This window comes from Lissotriton helveticus, chromosome 9 (genome assembly GCF_964261635.1).
Source record: "Lissotriton helveticus chromosome 9, aLisHel1.1, whole genome shotgun sequence".
In the NCBI taxonomy this organism is placed as follows: domain Eukaryota; kingdom Metazoa; phylum Chordata; class Amphibia; order Caudata; family Salamandridae; genus Lissotriton; species Lissotriton helveticus.
Genome location: NC_136070.1, coordinates 550,546,508 through 550,561,945, shown reverse-complemented (window position 1 = coordinate 550,561,945; position 15,438 = coordinate 550,546,508). Strand labels below are relative to the sequence as shown.

The window sequence follows — 15,438 nt, the reverse complement described above, 5'->3', positions numbered from 1 at the left end:
GTCCAAGGTTGTTTTGTATTTTTTGCGCACTATGTTATTCATTAGTGCAGCACTGTGTGAGTTTTGCACTGCAAAAGTTTTGCAACATGTGTTAAGGTGTCGGTAATCCAAAACTAGACGATATGAATTGTCTGGTTTGGAGACCGGAAACAAAGGATTGTTCATTTGTGAGGTGCAAGTTTCAATCACCCCCTGGTATTCTAGCTGATCTAGTATTTCATTTACTTATTTTTTAGCTTCTTGCTTAATTGGGTACTGCCTTTGTGCAGTAGGTTGTGATTTTAACTGGATTTTGTGAGGAGGAGAATCCTCATCCCATCCTACATGATTTTTATATAAAGCAGGTGCTAAGGCCACTGCCCACTTTCTAGCAAGTGTATATATTTTTTATGAATCGGTATTTGATTCGAGAAGGCAGGCATAATTACTTCTTCGCCATGAGGGCACTCCCTGACAAACTCTGGTGGCCAGTCTTTTTCAGCTAGAAGGATGTCATAGCCTTTGGATAGGTTATCCCAAAATAGTCCCCTTATTTTCCTAGTCTTATCTCCCTCTATACGTAATGTTATCTCGTATATCTTGTGGGGCTTGCTAACTCTGGTATCTGCAGTTTCCACTTGAAGATATTCATTCGTGTCCACTGTCTCCAGATGATTCATAAGGACTTTGCGAGCTATGCTCACCTCTGCTGCGCTGTCTAGCATTGTCTGAGCCCACTCTCCGTTTTTCAGTTGTGTCCTCAGTATTCTCGGCATTGTTAACTACCTTGATACTGGCTACCTTCTTTTTTGGAAATTGTAATTTCTTTTTTAGCTGAGCAGGTTCCTTGTCTTTGGACTTGGCGTGCTCTTCTGATCGTCCTCTTCTTTCCGATTTCTGCGAGGAAGTCTGAAAAGATTGAGAGGGACGTGTATCAATGTCTTGATATCTATCAGGTTTTTTAATATTATCCCTATTTCTAAGGTTATATCTATTCCCAGAGGGGTCACTCTGCGGTGACCTCTGTCTTTGGTTCGGAGATTTCTCTCTTCGCCTAGGAGACCTTCCTCGGGACTGGAATTTCTTTTCTTTAGGATTGGATTGTTTGTTTCCATCCCAGTTCTTTTTTGGTGAATTATTATTATTAAAAAATATTTTTTCTGGACTTGTAGTCAGTTGCGGTTTTACTGGTATTCCACCTAGACTATCTCTGCCTAGTTCTTCATAGGATTTTTCTATGATTCTGGCAATTTCAGCTGGTTGGTCTGCTATATCTGTCTCTTTTAACCTCTGGCGGATCGCCACATTTGCTGCTTCACCCTTTATGTTGGCTAGTAATATAGCCGAGACCTGCTTGAAGTCTTTCAGTAATTTCATACCAAGAGTTAAAGCAGGTTCTGGACCGTATTCATCTTGAATTTGTTTTAGCACATCTGGTATCACCGAAATGGATGGGACACCGTGCGTTTTTGTATAGATGGAAGCAAAGACTGTACCCCAAGTGTCACAGTCCTCAATGTGTGGTGCGATTCCCATTGGGAGACATATAGTCAGAATCCTGTGTTTTTCTAATGGGGTGGTGTCAGGAAACACCGCCTCTATTTGGGTGATTTTCTGTGCCAACCAGAATGGTATTTGTTCCCGTTTAGCTGGAACTTTACCTAGGCAGGATTGGATATTCTGTGGTGTAATTTTATTTGTGTTCCCCTGGTGAGGGGTCAGCTGTGGAAGTTTAATCGCTGGCTGAATTGTTGAAGTCCGCATTACATACTGAACTAATTGTCTGTGAATTTTTAGTAATTGTTTTAGCTGTATTAACAGCTGTGGGGCAGGCATCTCGTCGATGTCTGGATGTGGTGTGTATCCGGCTAAGACCGGCCACGTTGCTCCTGGTCTTCCTAAAGGACCGAGCCTTGTAATGTGATTATTGTGTTTTAGGGCGCCATCAAATAAGAGCAAATGCTCTTGGAATTTGAGTGGTACTTCCACCTCCTCGAAAGGAGTGTATGTTTCAGGAGGTTCCTCTACTTTGTAATAGTGGAAGTACTTTGTTACAGCATTAGCTGCTGGAAAATGTATCCATGTATAGTATACCTCTGTCTGCCGATATTCGTGTGCCTCAATTACGAATATGACTGTGCCACCTCTAGGTGTCAGTCCATTTTCTATAAGTTTTAAGGTTATAGATCTCCTTTTAATGACCGGAATGAGTGTTATATTCGGGTCTGCTGCTTGCATGGTAGCATCAGCATCTGCGAGTTCAGTAGCTAATCTAACTGCCTCTCTTTCGTCATCACTCTCTGCCATTTTACAGACAGGATGGTATTATGTTTATTTGCAGATCAGGTTTCTTATGGAACAAAGATTAGATGCACAATATTTTGGAACTGTTTTTATCCTTCAACGTTGACTAGACCAAGAACCATACATAGGAGTTCCCTCCTGCGAGGTTTTGGAGGATATTACCTTTCACCCACTCCAGACGTCTTTGGAGTATAATGGGAAAAGGGGTCTGAGTGAGAAAGCACGACTGAGTTACTCTAAATGTCTTACGTTAGTTTTATCGCCCTTTCCAAACGCGTTGGGCGCCATGTAGTGTAGCTCCTATCTTCCCAATAGGCTCTGCGCATTGGAATAGTACCTACAGCAGTAAAGGCCTAGACCAGACGTTAACTAGGTCTACTACTGTCGATACTAGACTTAATTTTTGGGTTTGCCAGCTAAGCTCAGAGTTCGCTAGAAACTTTCTCGAATGTTCAGGAAAGAATTACCTCCCCTGATTAGACAAGAAGGGATTTAGTTTCTGACAACCATAGAACATGACAACTTTGCTCTCCCCTAATCAAGAGTCAATCTCAAGAGTCGTGTGAGCACAAGGCAATTATTTTACTCAGTCAGTACGTGCATTCTTAGTCTCATCAGAATGTAGAGAAAAGGAAGAGACGGGCGTGTTCAATAAAAAGGTGTTATTTATTGATCAGTCTCTTTTCTCATACATGAGAAATGGATCGATATTATTGCAATACTTATAGTTAAGTAAAGTGCATACATTAAAAGCAATAGTATAAAATAATACTGTAAAAACATTGATATGGTTTCTGAGCCATATAATGTTTCAAATGATTAAAATATATTTACATACACATATACATTTGACTAAACGTACTCAACTGGTGTTTCTAAATACGCCTACCCCGTGTACCTGACCTAAGTCTAATGCGTGGGCGGGAATAGAAAGTTACAGTTTAAGTTAAGTTTGTTTTTGCCAAGTGAATAACTAAAGAATTCTCTGTGAGGGGTTATTCAGTTCTGTACCTGGAAGTTAGGATGAATGAGGAATGGTATCTCTTTCTCTGCTCTCGATATTCCAGGCTGCCTGCGAGGGCTGCCCAGAAGCGCCGGTGCTGGGTCTCTCGGCTTGAGATAGCAGCGCGTCTCTCAGCGCGTCAGGAAGGCGGGGCTGCTGCCAGCGGGGTCTGCTTCTGCTCTCGGCTTCGGCAAGTATGGCTGCTCCGTCTTGTCACCACGCGTGTGTTTGCATAGGGCAAGGTCGGCAATATTTATACCTTAAAGGTGCCGAGATTGACGTAAGGATGGACATAGGTACGTCAATAAAGATGTCATACGACTTGCTCGTTAGCACATTCTTTTGCAAAAGTTCTCTGTGAAATCAAAACAATGGCCGCACGGATTATCCAGGTTGTCATAGGTTTGATTTGTTATGAGAACGTCGTATGCCTTATCAGGGGCTGGAGGAATGTCGCTTGTCTAATTAGATCTCAAGCGTTATGACCTAATCAGATAACACGTTCCTGCGCCGTAGTGTGACTGCGTCAGATAACGGTATCTGCATCATGGGGGCTGTTCTTGCCTCATGGGCTGACTGTTAGTTAACTAGCTAGTTAGTTTAACCAGAATAGGGTCAGGAATAGGGGGATCGATTCAGAACCTATAGAAATACACGACAGGAGCAAGACAGATGTTAGGGCTCTCAGCCTCATTTGGACACAGGTCCATCATTTTACATCATGAGCAGCCCCAGAGCAGAGCCAGTTTGCAGCATTAAGGAAAGTAACAGTCTGAACTAGATGAAGTGACTTCAAGTACTTGTACTGTTGTGGTGGTGCCCTCCTTGCATAATATGCTTAGAGTTAAGTTTAAAAATGTGGAAGAGTGCAGAGAACTCTCCTGATGTGATCACAGTTTTTAGTTACATTCTTAGGGTTGATCATATTCTATAAAGTAAAATGCCTTGTTATCATGTGGAGGTTGTCTTGTCTCCTGGCTGTGGCTTGGGTACCCAACCTTTCTCAGCACAAATGTCCAACACTTCAACATGTGGTTGATTTAGTGTTTATAGAGTTCAAATATTGTTATTTATGGCCACTTCAGTCGACACCGAACCAGTATTAGTTTGTGACAAAATGGCAAAACAAGACAAAATTCAGATATTCGGTGAACTGGGTGACCATCATGCACAAAGGAGTATGCACTGCGAATTGTTACAATCTTCTAGGGTCCATTGGAAGCCATGTGTGTTCCTCCTGATAGACCTCAATTGAGAAAACACAACAGAATTCGGAGTCATCACACTATCTAGGCTCTATATGTAAATGAGCTGCTTGAGACTGGAGACACATTCAAGTGAGGATTAGCTTCAATGTGAGGGTCCTCTGAGTACAAACATTATCATAATAGCAGGAAATTGAGAAATTATGTTAGTAGACTCTGTGGAGCTCTTCTAGGAATTATCAGCATAAGCCCTCATTTAAGTGTCCCTCCCCACTTCGAATTGTCCTCTCCTGTTGCCAAAAGACTTCAGAGTGGCACTTCAAGTTTACAGGAGCTGCATCAGCTTTCTCAAAGACCTGGGGGCATACTTACTAATCTTTCATGCAATGCAAGGCTGCAAGCAAATTTGCTTTGATGTGTTGTGTGAAAGGGCATATTTACAAAGACATTGAGCTGTTATGCTCTCTCGTTGTGTTGGCTCACTGTGTGCAACATAACCCCATGCAGACACATTTGCACCATAGTACAAAGGTGACTGCATTGCAGGCAGGGTTGATTGGGTGCTGGAAGGTGTCCCTTCCTGCACAAAGACAGTCTTTAGAAGCATTATCCTCTTTCAAAGTGAGCTGCAGAGTGCAGCACATGCATAAAGAGGAATTAATAAGGAGAAATAAAGATACTTCTACTTGTTATACTTCACTTAGGAAGGTGCAGCATTTTGACACATTCACAGGTTTACGGGTTTTTTTAAATCTGGGAATCCGCCAAAATACATGGGTGGGTGCCCATGCTCTACCCATGGAATGCTTCTAAAGTTGCAATGTAACATAAGGCTGTGTAAGCATACCGGGTGTTGCAAGGACAATGCAAAGGCTTCATAAATATAGGCCCTGGCCTTTATGCTAGACTCTGTCTGGGATGATCTGGCACTGCCAAGGGTGAATGAAAACACCCACACACACCCACACGCACTTATCTATCAGTCCTAACTTGGGGCTATTCTCTGTAATGCAAGTTCCTCTTCGATCACAAAGTACAATTAAACCACTCTGCAATCCATTCATGACACGCTGCACATAAATATATTTATATATTTGTAACTTTTGTGTAGATTTTTGGGGGGTTCAAACAGTATCTTCATAATTAAATAATAAACTTCCTTCCAACCCTCCCCTATTACCTCCTCACCATATGGCACAAATATGTTCGCGAGGATCATCGTCCCAGCCAGCATGAGTGATGTGGTTTGTGTAATCCGTCGGCCAATGTAGCTCATGGCAATGGTGGAGATTAACTTTGAAGGGATATCCACAGCTCCAAAGATGACTTGTATGAGGTAAATGCTGATGCCAAAGTTCTGAAGGTCCATGGCCAAGCCATAGTAGGCAAAACTTGTGGAGAACCTGTATTTGGAAACATGCAAGAGGATGAAATATTGAATGAGCAAAATAAATATTAGGGTTGGGAGTTTTTGGAGTTGTGACATCTTTTTATGTTTTTGGGACACTCAGGGGTATATTTACAGGGGGGTTGCACCACCAGAACGTAAGCTTTTTGACGTTCCGGTGGTGCAATGCCCTGCACCATATTTACAAAGTGCTGTGAAGCCACTTTTTGTGGCTTACCGCCACTTTGTAAATATCGTACCCCTTTCACCAGATTCCTGCATAAAAGGAGCATGCAATGGGTGTTGCTGTGAGTGTTCCACCACAACACTCCAACACACCACCCATTCTATGTGTGCTGCAGAATGCAGCACACATAGAAGTAACAAATCACCATTATTGATTGTTTATGTGCTGGAAGGAACACCTTCCTGCACATCAATAGTCATTCCCTGCAGCGCAGGCACTCTTCACTATGGCACAAGGGGTGCTTGCATTGGCTCTAGGCAGCTATTTTTAGCGCAGGGTAGACACAGTGGTGCACAGTTATGTAAGTACCGAGTATGTCTGCATTTTGGAAATGGCCGAGCGTGGCGCTGAAAAATTGGCCGCAGCGCCATGCTCCGTCATTTCCCTGTAAATATGCCTCTCAGTTTCCAATCATGACTTTTGTGTTACAGATCATGATCATTGGGTGAGTAGAAGCATGCAGGGATGGATCCCACTGGAACTGGAGGAAAGGAGGAGGGATATTTTAAAAGAGTATTCAGTTTCACACCTGTTTTCATCTACAAACTGGACAAAAGAAAGTGGAGAGATTGCAATATTATGCATGAGTGCGTATGTGTGAGTGTGTGTGTGTGTGTACATGCACAGTACTTATTTGTAAGTCTGTGGCCTGAGGTACTGATGGTCTGGGTTGCAAATACAAAGGCTGCGTTGATTTAATTGCACCTCATGCCTCATTAATCACTTGTGCTAGTTCTTTTTCATTCTTGCTCCCTCTCATTGTTACTATTTTTCGTCTTTCTCTTCCTTCTTGTCTCCATTTTTGTCTTTTTCTTGCTTTAGATCAAAGTCTTTTGAAGGAAAATAAGTGCGGGTCCCCAAAAAGGAGTGCTGGTGGGCCCTACCTGCAACAATAGTCTCAGATTAAGCACTGTCCATGTGTTGTTACCTGTGTGTGAGTGAGGCATAGGTAACTAAATGGATTCACTACTAATTCTTGCAGTTTTGCAAGAGCTCAGGGTGAGAAAGATTCTTGCAAGAGCTCTGACTAGTCATCTGCCCAGGCTCTCCACTCTGCCTCTCATTGGCTGAGATTTCTAGGCGTCTTTGAGTCTTCCTTGACCTTACTGTGTATTATGCTCCTCTTTAGCATAATATGGTCACCCTATCATAATACTGTTCTTGTTATTTTGTGGCCACTTTTAGAATGGTGGTGGTTGAAGCATAAAGGGAGAAAGCACAAACCTACAAGAGCAAGATAAGGAGAAAGGAGTGTCTGAGGCAGGCAGGAGGCCTGAGGTGAATTCAAGATTACCGGCCAAATCATTAAGGCACCTGAAATGTAATGTCACTGCATGCTGGCTTCTGAGCAGAGCTTTGGACACCAGCACTCTTTCTTTTACAAATTAAACACTGCAGACGGATGTGCACGAAACATGCCATGCAGATTCATCAAGTGACGCCACACTTTGGCCACGAATGGGGTTTCAGCGGAAATTCTGAACTAACCATTACTACTGCTTCGTATTATCGACTCTTTAATATGCTTGTTTTACATTTTCATTGTACTCTTTAGGTATAACTTTGAATATGAGCAGATTTAGCAGAAAGAGCAGGCTGCATTATTTGCAGAATTTGCACCTTTGACATTTGATCTGAATTATGAATATAGATTCAGATATCCCCTCAGAGTCTCTGTTTCCTATTTCCTCTGTATTCCTATTATATAAAAGGCAAAAAGTACAGTACAGCATGGATCACTGACGGAATATCGGAAACAGAAATATTGTGTGGACATAATATTGTGTCAAAAAAATCATGGACCAAAATATTGTGAAGATAAGTCCACATAGATCAGCATAGATTTACTATTCTTAACTCACATCTACGTACCCTGAAGATATATATATATATATATCGCTAATATATGTGGAGCTGTATATGGTAACATTTTGCTTACCTATAGAAACTTATCTTCACAATATTTGTGTTTCGATATTCATGACATGATATTTTGGTCCACGATGTTTCTCTTTCCCATATTCTGTCTGAATACCGTACAGCACACCCACTATTAAAATGCATTTGAAGTCCATTATACAAATAGTTAACAAACGCTTGCTTAACACTTTGACTTCTTCAATCATGGAAAAAAAGAAAGAAAGAACCTCTCTTTGGAAAGAGATAAAGTGCTAAAATGGTATTGGTGACCTGGGCATAACTGTAATCGAAGAAAGTGATATGTGATGATTTTTCTCGCCGGCGCCGACATTATTGCCCTTCAGGAAACTTGGGACCCTAAAGATTCCTATTTCCTGGACGGTTTCTTAACGTTTTGTAAATATGCTATACTGTCAAGTATGGGGAGAGCCAGTGGGGGGCTCCTGCTGGTAATTAACCTTAAACTAACATATAAAGTCAAGCTAATGGACTCACACTTTTCAAATATTTTAGTAGTTGAACTAACAGCTATGAATTTACCTACTCTGTTAGTGATGAATTTTTACAACTCTTTTACGAGAGATGATGACTAAGAGCATCTAAGGACTCTCTCTACTTGTTTGACTGAGTATGAGTCCACGGTTGATACGCACTACCACATACTCGTAGGTGATTTTAATATTCATGTTTGTCCGACTGATTGTTTTTTAAAACTAGACGAGGAATACAGCCCGCAGGGGTTAACGCATTTTGAACATTCCCCCTCGGGGATCTTTCTAGAGAGTCTCCTATCAGACCATAATTTGAACTGCCCAATTCAGGGGTACAAGTCCTCCCCCATACCAACATACAGTGGCCATGGCCATCATAGCACCATTGACTATATTCTAGTCTCTGGTTCTATGTTGGAACACTTAGGTACATTTGGGGTAACGGATAATTGCCTAAGCGATCACAACCACTGACACTGAATCTTAAAATGTGTGCCACTGATAAAGTTAGTCCTCTGGCCCACATAAGTAATACCAATATTGCTCCAAAAGATCAAGCTCGCCGGCTAAGATGGGATTCAATTACCCTGGACAGTTTTATTCAAAGCGTAACCGGTGTCTGTATTGAGGAGTTTGGTGTTTGTACAGACCAGGACGCCGATCCATTAATAGTCCTGGATGCTTTCAATCGTATTACAAAACAAGTGGCAGCTAACTTGACAGTACCTTACAAAACTAGGCCTACAAAACATAAAAAATGGTTTGATGACACTTGTATCAGAGCCCATAAAGCACTCAGGTATGAGCTTAATGGGAAACCAAGATCTACACATAGGATTAAGGATGCAAGGAAGGCATATAAAATTGTCGTGGGGAGTAGGAAGAAACACCTAAGAGAGATGACATGGGAAGAGCTTAGCCAAGCAAGTGTTTTATCAAATAGTTCCAGATTCTGGAGCGTGGTGAACAGTCCCACCTTTCATGAATCATATAATCCCGCTTTAGATTGCCTCATCCCCCCTGAAAAATGGGTACAACACTTTGGGGGTGTTTATAGTGATGTTAGTCAAGGTTCTCCCCGTTGGTCAGTGGATGAAGTAATAGAAGCAATTGGGTCAACATCAAGGGGGAAAGCGCCGGGCCCTGACGGCATTTCAGCTGACCTTTATAGAGCAGATCCTATTTTATGGTCCAAAATCTTGACTCAGGTTTTTAACGCAGTTGCCCAGTTTGGCATTCCCCTTTCTTGGGCCAAAGCGGTTATTATTCCAATTTTAAACAAGCATTTGCAATGCAATGGGTCTCGCATTAGGAAAGTTTGAGCTATTGGTATTGTAAATGGCAAAGTTTTTATTTATGTTTTTTTTAAATAGCTAAATTAATAGCTTTTTCATTTACAATGCCAATAGTTATAACTTTCGCAAATGTGATACCTATAGCATTTGTAATGCAATATGTTTTGTATTTACATGACTTAGATGGCATCCCAGAAGCGCAACGGAAGCATCTAAAAAAGGAAACATTTGAAAAATAAAGGAACAAGCTTCTTGGTAAAGCACAGAGAGTAAGCTTTATAAGTAGCATTAGTGGATGTAGTGGAATAGAAAAAGTGAAGATTGGTGAGAATTCCCCAAGTGAAGGCCCCACATGGAGTTACAGATTACATTGCTTCTCATTTGGAGAGAAACAACAAAAAACCCATGCTTTACTCATCAGGCGTACAATGGAGATTGAGGACAGTTTGCCTGTTGAGAAGATGGAGGCAGATGCTTCTATTATTGCAAATATCCTGGAAAAAGACCAATCTTGTACTAGAGTGAGGGAGAAAAAGTTAGCAGGAATCAAAGTAGCTATGAAACACAAAAACAATGAATAGAAGGAACGAAGCAACAACAAAGGTGCATGTTTAATTTTCAGTAAACTCGACTCCAAGTCCACGCAACGCCGCCGGCCTGCGACCAGGAAGTCAGGCAGGCCGGGCGGGACAACCGGAAACAGGAAGTAGGAGGGCGGGAGCCTACCCCGCCTCCCACGGAAGAGCCGCGATTTTTTGGAGCACCGGAGCAGGCAGGAGCCTACCCTGCGCCCCTGTGCCGAAGAAGGGAGGAAGAGTCCTGCTGCCGGTGCGTGGGGCTTCGCTTTGTTGCTGGCCTGCGAGGGCGGGGGGGCATGTGTGTGCGCGCGCGCGCGCGGCGGGCTGTGTATGTGTGTGAGCGTGCGTGTGTGTATGTGTCTTGGAGTCTGTGTGTATGCGTGTGTGACTGTGGGGGAGGAGGAGGGGGTTGCCTGTCTGGGTGCCTGCGTGTCTGTGTAAGTGTAAGTGCGTGTGCGCGCGTGATGGTGTCTGTGTGCATGCATGCGCGTTAGGCTGGGAGTATGGGAGGGAAGTGCACGGCACGGCGCAGGACGGAACGTGCGCGTTCGCGCACACGAATCCAGGAAAAAAAGCTATAACACCCTCTTGTCCTCCTTCCCTCCAGACTGATCACTATACATCTCCAGCTGGACACATGCATCCTTTGGATGCATTACCAGCGAGACCCAAAAATGGAGCCAGAGATGACCCGGCCTGTTACAGGCCAATATCTCTCTTGGATTCCGCAGCCAAAATTATGGGGAAAGTTGTCCTTGCCCGCCTAACGGATTGGTTGGATCAAAATATTATCATCTCAGATCTCCAATACGGGTTTAGGCAGGGCAAAGGTACCGTGGGTCAATGTCTCAATCTTCATCTATTAATTGGAAAGTACACGGTCGCTAAGCAGGAGGACCTGCATCTGGCATTTATGGATTTAACTTCTGCCTTTGATCTTCTCAATCGATCAAAGTTATGGGCGACATTGTATAGTATGGGCTTAGATGCAGATTTGATTTCCTTCCTGGCGGCCATGCATGAGAATTCTACAGCTTCTGTGCGTTATAACAAAGATGGCAGCCTCACAGATTTTTGGCCCGTCAAAAGAGGGGTGAGACAGGGGTGCATTTTAGCAGCCCTGTTGTTCACACTCTATATAAATAATTTAGGGGCCGCTCTAACTTCCAGTTGTAAAGACATCCCAAGGGCTGGTACCAAAATGATTCCTGCTCTGCTTTACGCAGATGATGCGGTTTTGCTGGCAAGGACTTCAAGAGGGCTTCAAACTCTTTTAAATTGTTTTATTGATTTTATGGACTCACTAGATCTGGTCACAAATTTTAAAAAGTCCCATTCTATGTTCATTGTCTCTGGTAGGGCAAGGAAGGCTAAATTCTATTTTAAGAATATGGAATTAACAAAGGTCCCCGCTTTCCCCTATTTGGGGGTTCTTTTTTACGATAGACGCTCGTGGGTTACCCAGCGTGTACATAAAAGGAATACTTTAGCCCGAGCCTCGGGGGCCATTGTGGATTTTGCAAAAAGAATTGGCTCGAAACCTCTCCCTGCACTTTTGAAAATCTACAATGCCAAGTGTCTTCCAATGGTGACTTATGGGAGTGACCTCTGGGGTTATTTAGAGAAGGGTGAAATCCAGGTGGTTGAAAATGTTTTTTTCGTAAATTACTGTCGGTCCCGGCCTCTAACCCTGTTTTTAGCATCCATGAGGATCTTGGAGCCGGCTTTATCTCAGATCAGATTGCGGTTGCCCCTATAATGTGCTGGCTGAGAATTTGGGCCCAACCGTCGCCCAAACTAACCCAGCTGATCATACATGACTGCATTTCGCTAGACAAGGGCCTAGATATACCTTGGGTTCATTATATCAAGTCTCAAATGGCTTCTCTCGGTTGTCCTGAGCTATTCTTGAGCCCAAGAGCTCTGGGCAAACCAGCGATTAGAGACTTGAAGCAGCAGTTTTTGGATGAATCTATGCTGTTTAGGGAGGAAAGGGAATTAGTTAAATCCACAGTGAGAGGTTTTGTCACACTGAGCATAGGTAGTCAGTTGCAACCATATCTAACATTTATAAATAGGCCTTAACACTTGTTTGTTTTAGTTAGATTTAAGCATAACATGGTTCCCTGGCTACTGGCCTTCCCGAAAGGGTTTTGTAAAGAAGGTTGGTTAAGACCCTGTCCTTGTGACAACTTCTCAGAACAAAATATTCTTCACATGATATTTTTCTGTGAGTTCTACGTCTCCTTACGTAGGAAATTTATTATTCCCCTCCTAAAGGGTCAACATTTTGAGAAAGTCAGACCAGCGCTAGCATACTTACAAATGTTGGCATCCCCGTGGTGTGCTTTGGGTTTGCCAGCTACATAACAGGCGCTATTAGGTGCAGGAATAGGCTGATGGTATCATAGATGGGATCATGTTTTAAATGAAGTTATTTATTTAATATTAAGTGTTTTTTTTAAAGGATATCATGTAAACAGTACATATTTTTGATAATTGTAGATTTATTATTATGTATCTATTCACTTAGGACATATTGTGTTGGATAGGATTGCGTCGTATATGATGGTTTTTAGTAACTGTGCAGTACTATGAGATTTGGATTAATAATGTATGTAATAATGAATTGATTGTATTAGTATGTTCTGTGTTGTGCACTTTTATGGTTTTAATCTAACCGAATAAAGTTAAACTTGACTTGATATGTGATGATAATTTATGATTCTTTAGCCAGGCAAACAGCTTTGGGTGTAACCCAAGCTGCCGGACCACTAAACCACAAATGTAGGAGAGCATGAGGGCACTTAAACGATAATCTGACTATAAGGTGTTGATGCTTGGTAAATCAGGTCATTTTCTCTCTTCTCTATTTCCCAAGAATAAGGAGCACTTTACCACAGAATGAACACCAGGGTTAATCTCTGTACAGAAAGCATTACCATCAGTTAAAGCATATCAACATGCAATTCTGTTTGCAGATGCACTGTATACAACGTTGTGATTCACTCAAGGAACCCAAAAAGCAGGAAAAGTCTTGACTCCTTGCTGAAGTATGTTTCCTGAGCAAAAATTGTGTGGTGTTCTGCTTGACCAATCAAAAGTTTGAAGAATCTCTATTCAATCTTACCAAATGAAGCTCATGCAGATGGATATCCTGCGAATAACTCGGGTGCGCACCAAATCAGCCACTGAGTATTTGGATTTTGAGGCAGTTATTTCTTTCTCCAAATCTGTTTTGAGAGTCTGTGAAGACAGAGAGATTAGTTGAGGGATCACCTAGACTCGCTATAACATCCCACTACACATAGTTTGACAATAATCTTTCTGTCATGTATCTACAGTTGCTTCCATAATCCACTCACCTACATGCGCTTGAGCACAATATCAACATTTGGATTAAGGACGAAAAGGCTGGAGCAGTGACTCCTGTCTATTGTTGTCAAGTCCACTCGCTGAAATGTTAGTAGCATTTGGATTCGCCATAGGATCTAACCTTTGAACATTTTTGACCATTGCATAATTGGTCAGATTAGAACTCCCCTTTCCTCCTGCAACATCTAGGTTGAAAGCCAGCATAGCCAGCAAGTGGTCCCATAAACCAGTCTTGGCTTTGTAGCCAACAGAACTAATTTTTGAGCCCATATTTACAATTAAGGAAGTGATTCTTCAAATTTCGTTAAACATGTCACTTTTTATAAAAGACCCACGAGCAGCCAAGGCAAGGCCATGATGGTTGTTATTACCAGCTCTCTCCCTCCTCCCTGCCTGAAACCTACACAGCTTGGTGAAAGAACCAAAACCTTGCTACACATTTCTTGATCTTTAATATTTTTAACTTTGGCTTAGCTCTGAAGAACCAAAAACTCAATTGAATGTAATATGAAAGATGGCTGTGCCAACACAGAAACCACACGGACAGACCACTGCCCACTTCTTCCTCTCCTGCTTCCTTTTTCTCGACTTCTTTTGGTGAACATCCTTTACAACGCAACTTTTACCACGCACTACCATTACGATGCAACTTTTACAACGCAAGTTATTACAACGCATTGCGCTGGGGGGGGCGCTCTAGGATAGGGAATAGTTTAATTTACTATCCAACACCTTCCCTACTATCCACGGGGACTGGAGTTGGAATAGTAAATTAAACTATTCACTATCCAGCGCCCCCAACGCAAGTCGTTGTAACGACTTGCGTTGTAAAACCTGCGTTGTAAAGGCATGCGTGGTAAAAGCATGCGTTGTAACGTCTTACATCCACTTCTTTTCCAAAGGGACGGAACAAGGTTTCCTGCAGTGATAGACATATGCACTTTACAGTATCCCAGCAGGGGCGTACCAAATGCCCCCGCAGCCCCCGTGGTGCGGGGGGCCCACACACTTACCAATACTGGAGGGGGCCCCGTCCTCTACCACCTACTGATGTGAGTGTGAGGGGCCCCTTCAGCACATCGTGCAGGCCCTCTCACGTTTTGTTAGTCCTCTGGCTGCGGCTGGGGCCTGAATATTTTAAAGTTGTCCTCACAGGCTTGGTTTAAACATTTCCTCTACATGTCCGCCTCACCACTTAGATGAGCAATTCAATTTCAGTGGCAGAACACGGTGCCTCTAATAAGGTAGACTCCCTCGTTATGTTGTCACCCTCCAAGGAAACTGTTCGCCCTCTTTGCAGACGTTTTGTTTTATATGTGCCGAATGTGCAGAGTGATAAAGAATGAAAGTGCCAGTCCCAAGAATGCTTTCTTCTGAGCAGCTATCGGGGCAGCAGCTGCCTCAAAGGCGGCACTGTCTGAAGAAATCCCAGGCAATGAATCCTGTTAAAGTATACTTCCCTTCCACCAAGCCCAGCTGCTCCAAGCCTCGGCTCCTTGTGGAAGGTCAAACCTTCGCCGAAGAGCGTTTGTGGAGGCATGTCTGCACGTGAGCGCTCGGAGAGATGTGACTGTGAGTGCAGGGTGAGAGATGAGTGTGCACAGTGCATGGTGAGAGGTGAACCTATGTGAGTGCATGGTGAGATCTGAGCTCT

At 42.8% G+C, this 15,438-nt stretch overlaps 1 protein-coding gene across 1 annotated transcript in view; it reads right to left on the bottom strand.

Annotated features, from left to right (window-relative positions):
• LOC144781542 (solute carrier family 22 member 6-A-like) overlaps nucleotides 1-15,438 on the bottom strand; it is a 239,250-nt gene that overhangs the window by 55,281 nt on the left and 168,531 nt on the right. Inside the window, exons 6-7 of the mRNA XM_078660447.1 lie at nucleotides 13,540-13,655; nucleotides 5,680-5,894 (exon numbers count right to left, since the gene is read on the bottom strand). Coding sequence (XP_078516573.1) covers nucleotides 5,680-5,894; nucleotides 13,540-13,655 — 331 coding nt within the window. The remainder of the gene's footprint in view (nucleotides 1-5,679; nucleotides 5,895-13,539; nucleotides 13,656-15,438) is intronic.